The sequence below is a fragment of the Photinus pyralis genome, unplaced genomic scaffold (genome assembly GCF_008802855.1).
Source record: "Photinus pyralis isolate 1611_PpyrPB1 unplaced genomic scaffold, Ppyr1.3 Ppyr1.4_LG8, whole genome shotgun sequence".
In the NCBI taxonomy this organism is placed as follows: Eukaryota; Metazoa; Arthropoda; class Insecta; order Coleoptera; family Lampyridae; genus Photinus; species Photinus pyralis.
The window spans coordinates 15,272,416-15,283,239 of NW_022170819.1; the positions used below are offsets into that span (position 1 = coordinate 15,272,416).

The window sequence follows — 10,824 nt, forward strand, 5'->3', positions numbered from 1 at the left end:
GTCCGGACGGACGGACGGACGGACAAAACGCAAACAATAGCACATTTTTTTTAATTCTTAAAAAAAACGCTAAAAATCATTCTGGTCCGATTTTCTACAGCATTATAATATAATCTGCATTAGTATGCGTATAGGTATACTGCCTGCTAATCGATGACCCATATTACTGAAAACTTCCATTCTTATAAATATGACGCATTCAAACAAATGCGTTGTTAGTCGCAAAAATACAAGTTCGTGCATGGGTACTTCCTTTGCATTTTTTAGTGGCACTTACGGTCCGTTGACTCCAAATAGTTTTATTTTAAAAATGTTACTGCCACACTAGTAGAATCGCGATGGTAACCAACAACGTATTAAAAGGTTGATTAAATCATCGAATGACACCCACCACTTACGCTTTCCTTGACTTATTATTCTTTGCCTTGACATTTAACGTTACACTTCAAAATTTCAATTACGAGTAGGAAACGTAATCTTATTTGCGGTGAAGTTATCTGTATCAGAAGGTCAACGAATAAACAAACGCTTACCGATAATTTGATAATGTAACTGCTCATATTTTTAACAAAACTTTGTAAGCGACACATTTAGTTCATTAGTAGGTAAGTACCTCCAGAACTTAGACCAATTTACTATTTTTCCGTAGGTGATTGATGGAATCGTTGGAGTATGATGCTAACGCCAAAGTGACGGCGGTCATAGGAGCACAATGGGGTGACGAAGGAAAAGGAAAACTTATACATCTACTATCCGAATCGGCCGATGTGGTGTGTAGATGTCAGGGAGGAAACAATGCCAGTCTTACGGTCGTAGGTAGAAATGGAGATTATTCCTACCATCTTTTACCAAGCGGCGTGTTTCATCCTAACTGTCTATCGATTATCGGCAATGGCGTGGTACTCCACATACCGAGTTTGGTCGAAGAACTGGAGAGTGACATAGTAAAAGAGGCGGGATCGCTCAAAGGACGTCTTTTGATCTCTGACAAGGCACATATCGTCTTCGATCTTCACCAGCAAGTGGATCGACTACAGGAGGTTGATGGTTGCTTCCAACGAATTGGGACGACGAAGAAAGGTATCGGTCCCACGTACGCATCCAAGGTGAGACGGAACGGCATGAGGATGGTCGATTTGATCGGCGATTTTGCATATTTTTCCGACAAATTTCGCGGATTGGTCAGCCTTTACGAGAGAATGTTTCCGGAATTATCCGTGGATATTGACGCCGAATTGGAAAAGTATAAGAGATACGCCGAAATCCTCCGCCCGTACATAACCGAGACAGTCCATTGCATCAATAAGTGCATTAAAGAAGGCAAAAGGATATTCGTGGAAGGCGCCAACGCCGCTTTATTGGATATCGATTTTGGAACATATCCATTTGTCACGTCTTCCAATTGCAGCATTGGAGGAGTGAGCACCGGTTTAGGTATACCTCCAACAAAAATAGAGCATGTAATAGGTGTAATAAAAGCGTACACCACCAGACGAGCCGATGGTCCTTTCCCTACGGAGGTAAACGACGACGTACTTGAATATTTACAAATGAAGGGGAACGAGTTTAATCCGGTAACGGGCAAAGGGTTGCGCTGTGGTTGGCTAGATTTGTTCGCGTTGAAATACTCCGACATGATAAACTGCTACAGCGCCTTCGCACTTTCTAAACTGGACGTTTTGGACGAATTCAAAGAAATAAAAGTAGGCATTTCGTATACATCCAGAGGAAAGGAGCTAGACTCCTTTCCGTCTAATGTTTCCGATTTTGCTGCGGTAACAGTTCAGTACAGGACTTTACCAGGGTGGCAGTGTTGCACGAAAAACGTTAAGGTTTATGAGGAGCTACCTCAAAATGCAAAGCGATTTGTTGAAACGATCCAGTGTGAAGTGGGAAAACCAGTGAGATGGATTAGTATCGGAGAAGGTAAGGAGTCTATGATTGTAGTACCATAAAATTGTATTTTTGTTGGTAATAAAATATTTCCAAATTTTTTGGTGTTTTTGGCCCGTTGTACGAGCTAAGAATACATGCTATTGAAATCGCTTTTAGTATGTAGGTATGTCTGCCGACTCTACTACCTCGCTCCTAAGTAGGTATACTTATCCAACGTTCAAATGGTTGTTGGAAAATGTTTTTTTCTATTTCGGTGTCATAATGATGATTTTGTACAACTGTTTTCGGCCAAAAACAGTTGTACAAAGACAGTGATTATAGTCGTTTTTTTTTGGTAACTCATCTCTTAAGTTGGCAGTTACTAGTTAGTACAAGTAGGTACTTCGTTGGTTATACTTCATGTTTGAACTTCAAAATGTCAGTCTTACTCATATATAATATATATGGTCTTACTACGCTGCCAACCTAAAACTTAACGACATAAAAAGTGGGGAGTGGTTCCGTTAGAAGCGCGTTTACTTGAGATTTTAGAATATGTCCCCGATTTTTATGATGACCAGAAGTCGAGAAATTAATTAAAGAAGTTTTAATTTATGGCAGTTCTTATCCGACTGCAGTAGGCTGGTTGGGAAACCGGCGTCCCCTCTATGGCAAGACATAATTTTATAAAAGGTAAAGCCATTATTTAGAGGGTTTTTTTGCCTTTGGTTTTTTAATCGAAACGTAAGATCTTTGTACCTTTTATTTTCCTAGTTACATTTGTAAGTATCGTATTGAATTGATACTTTCCGTAAGTAGGGGCATACTGTCTCGCTTTTCTGCATTTGATTTTCCGTAGATACCGCTAATTACTTTGTGTTTTGTTTCTTTCATTCCCGGCAACTTCCCTAGGGAAGTTGCCGTAATTTTGTGTTGGTTCTTCCGTAGTGACCGCCACCATTTGCTGAATTCGTCTGATTCCCGGAGCTGCCGTTTACTCTGATTGAGTTCACCTGGAGCTTCCGACACCGATCTGCAACCGCCGTTATCGGTCTGCTTATCTGGATCTTCCGAAACCTTACCGCTACCGCGGACCTTGACCAGAAGCAGGGTTTTTGAATCTTCTGGTGACGCCCGAGTGTCACCGTCTGATATTATTTAATTGGATATATTTTGGTTTTCTTCCTTTTAATTAAATTTTTGTTTATCACGATAGAATTTCAGGAGCCCAGTAGTTGCGTGCGAACTACCGCAGTTCGTCACAAATCAAACTAGATACTTCTTCTAGAAGAGCAAAAGTTAATGAAAGCACAGAGGTGAATTAAGTGTAAAAGCATTTTGAAGAAAGTTAATCACGATCGGATAGTTCCAACTTCCAGGAAGTTAAGGTATTAATACAAAAAACTAGAAGTTTCAATAAGCTTTTGTGTGGAACAATACGAAGTACGGGGTGTCTCGATAAAAATTTGTACTAACAAACAGCGAAGAAGCAAAATATATATAGTTAGTTCATTGCCGTAATTTGCACTGGAAAATACTTGACATTTTACTCTGTGCAACAAGCGGAATACGAGTGGTTAAGTGACGGCAAATTAATTAATGGGCTACTAAAAATAGAAAAGCTATTTTTGCAGGAAATAAAATATTCTACGCGTACATTACGTGTTGCAAACCCCGCATAGGTTGAAAAACGTTGAACTCTGCCGAATGTATGCTATTATCAACAAATTCGCACCTTGACATCAGAAAAGCTGACGCCATTTAATCCACAGAAGAAATCTTTTCAATCTGGACGAAAACGTACAGTGACTCGATTAATACGTTTCGGGAGGAGATTAAGTGAAGGTAAAAAATTTGGTTCTGTTGATTTTCCAACGCCGTCAATTCGGTAGTTTTGAAGAGTATCATAAATTCATAACGATTTCAGTTGGCGGTTAATTATCCCATTTTGATTTTCTCTTATTTATTTAAGCAGTTTAATTTGCAAATAAAGATCTCGGCAGACGTCAAGCTTTTCTGGCGTCACTGTGTCAGTTCACCTATTGACCATGGGCCGGGTGTTGGTAATATTACTAAAAGGATATGGGTCTTGAAGGATAGTTTTATACTTACTTTGACTTTGACTACAATGTTCCAGTGTGACATAAAAACATAATACACCCTAACATACCAACGCTTGTATTTGACAATGTGGTGACCTGGTAAAACTGATCCCATGATTCCATATGATTGTTATTTTCCACTTCCACGCTTAAATTAAGGTATCTATGTAAATACGTGGCGATATGAAAAACTAAATCTGATCAAAGCATTTCTAAGGTTTTGCGCGTATTTCGCTTTACAAATCTTTCAATCAATCCACTTACGTAATGTAATTAATTAAAGGTCGTCCGTTATTTGATTAGGCCGTGATTGTGTGCGATATAAAAAGGGAGATTTCACCACCCGTTCAATTCGAATGTAATAAATGTTTGAATGAAGACATGCTGGTGCATAACGCAAGTGTCATTGCGGCTGCACAAATCAACGCTAAGTAAGTATAGTTTTCCCAGTGCGGTTTTCTTTTGAGGACCAGTTTTAGTGTTGTCGAAACGGGGGTGCGGCTGCTGGGATGGAACGTCCCAGCATCCGAATTAATTCACATTCCCGTCCATTGGCTGTCCTACCCGGAACCGGAGGCCTCCATCCACTACCTCCTCGGCTTGCTGTACATATTTATGCTGACCATGGGCATCATCGGAAACGGATTAGTAATTTGGATTTTTTCGACGCAAGTCACGGTCGCTACTTTCCCACGGCACCCCTAACGGCTTGCTAATTTCAGATCGAAAAGTTTGAAAACCGCCTCCAATATGTTCGTAGTCAATCTGGCCTTTTGTGATATTATTATGATGATGAAAATGCCCATTTTCGTTTACAATTCGTTTAATCGCGGTTTCGCCTTGGGACACGTTGGATGCCAAATATTTGGATTTGTTGGATCCTTATCGGGTATTGGTGCCGGAATGTCGAATGCCTTTATCGCCTACGATCGGTACGCGACTATTTCGAATCCGCTAGAAGGGAAATTAACTCGCACAAAAGCCTTGATGATGATTTTCATAATTTGGTGCTATACATTCCCATGGGCTGTACTGCCTATGTTCGAGTTTTGGGGGAGATTTGTTCCAGGTTGGTAATTCAAGGAAGGTAATCTTTAATGTTACTGTATTATTTCAGAGGGATTCCTTACCTCGTGCTCTTTTGATTATTTGACCGACACATTCGACAATGATATGTTTGTCGTTGTTTTGTTTATATGCTCTTACGTTATTCCAATGGGACTTATCATTTATTTCTACAGTCAAATTGTGAAAGAAGTTATGCACCATGAGAAGGCTTTGCGTGATCAAGTTAGCCCACGATTATAATGGGGATAGGTACCTATACTATTAATATTGAAATTGTAGGCCAAAAAGATGAATGTAGAATCTTTGAGAAGCAACCAAGCCGCGCAATCTCAATCGGTTGAAATCAAAATTGCCAAAGTTGCCATAATGGTGTGCTTCCTGTTTGTTGCTTCTTGGACACCATACGCAGTTCTTTCTTTGATTGGAGCTTTCGGCGACCAGTCACTTCTCACTCCAGGGATTACTATGATACCGGCGTTGACGTGCAAATTTGTCGCGTGTCTAGACCCATACGTATACGCTTTAAGTCACCCACGTTACAGGTAAATTCAACGAGGCAGCACAAATACAAGTTAACAAACGTTTTACGTTTCAGAATGGAACTCCAAAAGAGATTACCATGGCTGGCAATTAAGGAAGAAGGAGTATCCGATGCTCAATCTATGGTTACAACCACCACGGCAGGAGTTACGGCGCCTGCTACGACCGAACCGGCTGCGACGGCGTAGAGGATTTACTAAACAAAAAAAACTGGACCAAGCGCAATGGATAAATGGATCTGAATCTGACTTTTCACCATTCACTTACCACAACCTTTATGTTGTTAGAGATAATTGTAAATACAATTGTTTTCATTCATACATTCTGAATAATTCCTGAGCATAACAATACAATTGTTGCAATCTGTTTGGTTTATTATATCAAAAAAGAAAGGTACCGAGATGCGGATCTTTTTTTGCATTCGATTTTTAATTTTGGGAGTACTGTTTCATATTATTTTTTTAAGTATTTATTGATGTATTCGCGTGGGAGCATATTATCGGTGTGATGTTGCCCTGTATCACCTGTATGTGTCAACTAACCGTTTCGTCCGTGGGGAAAGTATTCATACCTACAGTTCCGATTCTTCCCTGCAATATCTTGCTTCCTCATCTCGCGCGGAATGCAGCTGTCGTGTCTTAGCAATGTGAGAAGGGGACCCCCTAATTATGTTGTCCGTACTTGATTTATTTTTTGTATTTGTGTGTTTATAACAGTTTTTTGTCCAATGAAGGACTTTCCCCTGGCCTTGTGTGCGTAATCTATCTAATTTTTATTAATTAAAATTTGTATATGTGCGTATTTTCGCGATATCTCTGCCTAGGAAACAGATATCAAAATGCGGTTTTCACTGATAGATTCACTTTTCCTCTTATTTGATAATATCATATAATAATTATATCATTTCATTTAAAATTTTCAAAAAAATCTGCAAAGTTTATGTTAATATCACATCGCGCCATCTACCACTCAACGCATTTACTAAAAAGACTATTCATATAAAATCTGACAACACGAAGACAGCTCTTTCTAACAAGACCTATTATGTGAAAATCGGTTAATGTAAATCGAAGTTACATTCAATTCCTCAAAGAGATATTCCCGTTCCTCCACCCCTCATACTTTATGAGATACGAGCAATATGAGCTGTATCAAAATGATGCAAAATTCATACAAGATTGCGATGCATGTATTTTAACGCATGTTTGTTGGGTATATTTTAGGAAAAAGTCATTTTTCTACTTATCCATAAATCGTAAACTCTCTAGCGGCAAACCTAGAAGCTTCCAGCGAATTCTCTTGACCTCTTTTGTTGACAAAATCTTTTTCCCGAAGCTGTGCAATTAACGGTTCCATAGATATGTCCGGTGACCTTTATTAATGAGGCACCCTGTACATCAGGTAATCGAGTCAAATGCAGTTAAACAAGTTAATGAACAAAATACGAATAATGGCATCCGATTATCAGTAGGGGAATTTTTGCCACTCAGCTCGCATTCGGAAACCAAACTTTTAGTCCGGCTCATATTCAATAGCACTGATCCTTGAATTCGTAGAAATCGATTGACGAAGGTTTGACATCGCTGTCTTTTTTCGTTTTCGAAACACACGATATCATGGATACAAATGGAAAAAAAGATAAATCAAATTATCACAAAAGCACACCTAGGATCAATTTAGACATAACAACTCGTAAAATGATAAAATGCGTGTACATGAAAAACATCAAAATTGCATATCTTTGTTGTTGTTAAAGTGAATTATTCCAAATAGAACCACATACTGAACACAAGAAAATTAATTAGAGGACCCCCCTTTCTCGTATTACTTACACAGCGTCCGGTAGCGAGCAGAGCATCGCGCGGTTTTTTATATCGTCGTTACGTTGCTAACATCGTTCAGTTTGCGTAGGAACGTCGTACTTGTGGACGCCAGACGCATCGTTTGATAACCAAGTGATTCCAAGACAGGTTCGTCACTTTGCTCGGCTGGGTTTGGATCATGCTTTGTCATCGTGCAAGGAGCGCTGCGCCGGTGCGCTGCTTGATATTGGTGTCATCTATGGTGATATCTAGCAAACAAGGCATGCCCCTGTTACGAAATACGTAGTTGGCCAACATGTGGTGGTTCAAGCCAGTGCGGTCTCCAAAGATGGATGGACTAGAAGACTTAAACCTCGATATAAAGGTCCTTTTGTTATAAAAAAATTATAAAAAAACGTTTTTCGATTTCTGCTCTAAATGAGCTCAAGTCTGCTAAACTTCACGGAGATGCAGGGACCAGAAGCTTGCACGGTTGTACCGGGTGACCCAATAAGAGTGTTCCTCGGTCATATCTCGGGAACCGTTCGTCGTATGACTTAGGGGTAAAAAAATGATTGGGTAAATCGGTTATGAAAAATCGCTGGAAAATATTTTCTAAAAATGACCACAAGAGGGCGTAACTGCCATCTTAAATTTTAAAATGGCATTTTCTTTCAATTTCGCATAATAAACTAAACATTCTTTTTTCACATTTTTAAAGAGAACCAGTTTATCTATCATTTTCGTAAAAACAAAAATTCAGTTATTTCAAAAACAAAGATGGCGTGGGGCGTTCAATTGTTTTTGCAATAACCTGCTTTAACTTCTTAACCGTTTGACCGATTTTAACAAATTTGGTATCGTTGAAAAGAGCATTCCTTGGGCAACAAGAATCAACCAAAATATAGTTAATTTAGTTGAATCCTTCTCCGCCAGGGGGCTAGTTTTGACACTATGATCCAAAATCCTAAAAAAATCAAATGGAATGATATGACTTTTTCTTTATGAAAAAGTAGCCAAATAACACCAAAGAGGCCAGTGAAAACCGTTTTTCAAAATCTCGTTCCTAACCTCAAATATTGGGAAAATGAGATTAATTAATAAAATTATAAAAATGCTTAAATTGTATCTTATTTGACGTATTTCCGGTATTTGTCGATGGCGCGAAAGATTGTTTGGAAAAGGACCCTACACTTTTAGGTAGGCCTTGGAAAATTAAACAAATGAAACACGATGCATTATAAAATAATAACAGCCTAATTTGTAAATTATTCTGCTGTGTTTACGCATTCAGAAAGTGCAGTTTTTTGAATTTGTAATCTTTTCTAAAATGCCGATTTCTAACCAAGAAGCATTTAATATTTATTTTTATTTTTATATTTAATATTCAACTAAATTAACTATGTTTTGGTTGATTCTTGTTGCCCAACAAATGGTCTTTTCAACCATACCAAATTTCTTAAAATCGGTGTAACGGTTAAGAAGTTAAAGCAGGTTACTGCAATAACAATTGAACGCCTCACACCATTTTTGTTTTTGAAATAACTGAGTTTTTGTTTTTACGAAAATGATAGATAAACTGGTTCTCTTTAAAAATGTGAAAAAAAATGTTTAGTTTATTATGCGAAATTTAAAGAAAATGCAATTTTAAAATTTGAGATGGCAGTTACGCCCTCTGATGGTCATTTTTAGAACTTGAAAATATTTTCCAGTGATTCTTCATTTTCCGATTTACCCAATAATTTTTTTTACCCCTAAGTCACGACGAACGGCCGAGATATGGCCGAGGTACAGTCTTATTGGGTCACCCGGTACGGATAGTCCTCGCCACACCCAGCGCATGTAATTTACAGTGAATGTGTGAATGTCGCGGAACTTTATGCTCTTTTTGTAGCGTCAAAATTACTATTCAATCCTGATTAGATCTCGCTGTGTGAGAGAGTATGTTAGGACATACTAGGATTTTCAAGGCGTCGTTCACATTAACACGTGCACATTGTGCATGTATCGTGCTGACTGTTACCTTTCTCAAACCGAGTGCCCCTGTACATCGCGTGAAATAAGCACCTATGGAGGTTCCATTGATGAGTGGATACCGTAGAACTGTGGTGGCCTAAGTTGAGGAGATTAAGTTCCTCCATTTTTGGTAGGAAGCCCTGTAGATTCAAGAGCGATCATGTCGGAAAGTGATTGAAAAAGTTGCGCTGGTTGTTCCGTGTGCCGTGTCGATCTTTGTATTTTTTAAACAATCACAAAAACCCTAAAAATGCGAGTGAGAACACAAACAACCTAACGTGACTAGAAACTTCAAAACGTCACATAAGGATGAGGAAAAACTGTATAATTCAATTACCTACTGTAATGACATAAATTGGCGCGGCACATTTCGTAACACGTGCACTATTACCAAGTTAGACAGCTATCTTCAAGTAAACAACATGTTAGCAATTGTTCTATTGTCAAACACATTAATTTTATTACACCTGTCCAGCTTTATACAAAAATAATACCTAACAATAATCTTAAAAGGTAATAAAATTTAACAAAAGAGACACCTGCAAATTTAATACAATTTAACAAATTAACTAAAAAAGACTATACCATCTGGGGCGTGACCAGTCTTTCTAAAAAACATTCAAAAACTACAAATTACAAACCAAAATTATGATTGCTATAGTTAGCCCAGCAAAATGTATAACAGAACAAAATAAGCAAAAACTGATGGAATGAATACTTTTATTTTTTATTATCGTATTTCAGTTGCACTGCGTCACTAAAAAACCATATCGACATAAATCGACAAAAATTTATTTATAAAAATAGTTACATTTTCGACAAAAACAACCTACTAAATGTATGATGTGTTGCCTGTTATTGGTGAATACTGAAGAACTCGACCAGGAATGGGGCACCAAGTAATTACCACCGTAAACTAACTAGTAATTACATACTTATGTAAAAAAAAACCTGGAAACAATAAATGTAATATTGTGAATTTTGGTAGAAATATCAAAATCGTATTTATTTATTAAAAATGCACACTGAGAGAAATAATATAATCAAAGTGTCTACCTGAAAATATTTTAATTACAATAAATGTCTTTTTATTTGCCTCAATTAGTTATCAATTTATGACAATAATCTCATATACTGTGTTAAGTAAAATCGATTTTCTAGAAGTGGTGGATAAGGGCAATTAGACATATTTGCTAAACGCTTGTAGATTTTCATAGGTACAATAACAGCAGATAGCGTTTTCGCTGCAGTTATAAAACTGATGCATTGAATTTGATATTCTTGCTTAATTACGTTTTTGTAACTGCCACAAACGTTTAGTTTAGTTGGCGTTATGAAATACTAATTTATGGTGAGTAAACATCTACTTGTAGCAATCGTCTTCAGAAGCCGTTTTCGTTCGTTTTTTGACGACCATAAAA

At 37.8% G+C, this 10,824-nt stretch overlaps 2 protein-coding genes and 1 long non-coding RNA gene across 4 annotated transcripts; 2 read left to right on the forward strand and 1 right to left on the reverse strand.

The window, feature by feature from the left end:
* The first annotated feature begins 230 nt into the window (after positions 1-230).
* Positions 231-1,993, forward strand: LOC116178105 (adenylosuccinate synthetase-like). 2 transcript variants are annotated; one of them, XM_031497432.1, is made up of 2 exons: positions 231-601; positions 650-1,993. In XM_031497432.1, exon 2 carries the CDS (start codon positions 657-659, stop codon positions 1,953-1,955), a length of 1,299 nt encoding a protein of 432 aa, XP_031353292.1. In that variant the 5' UTR covers positions 231-601; positions 650-656; the 3' UTR covers positions 1,956-1,993. The 2 variants fall into 2 exon arrangements, with proteins under 2 accessions (XP_031353292.1, XP_031353291.1); XM_031497431.1 differs by having other exon boundaries at positions 232-605.
* A 738-nt stretch (positions 1,994-2,731) lies between these two features.
* On the reverse strand, positions 2,732-4,062 carry LOC116178107. The gene is made up of 3 exons (XR_004146806.1): positions 3,988-4,062; positions 2,958-3,159; positions 2,732-2,908 (listed from the first exon to the last, which is right to left on the reverse strand). It is a non-coding gene; the product is annotated as an uncharacterized LOC116178107 (long non-coding RNA).
* A 207-nt stretch (positions 4,063-4,269) lies between these two features.
* LOC116178106 (opsin, ultraviolet-sensitive-like) lies at positions 4,270-5,951 on the forward strand. The gene is made up of 6 exons (XM_031497434.1): positions 4,270-4,408; positions 4,457-4,645; positions 4,700-5,046; positions 5,095-5,267; positions 5,325-5,587; positions 5,641-5,951. Exons 1-6 carry the CDS (start codon positions 4,359-4,361, stop codon positions 5,771-5,773), a joined length of 1,155 nt encoding a protein of 384 aa, XP_031353294.1. The 5' UTR covers positions 4,270-4,358; the 3' UTR covers positions 5,774-5,951.
* Positions 5,952-10,824: the final 4,873 nt, after the last annotated feature.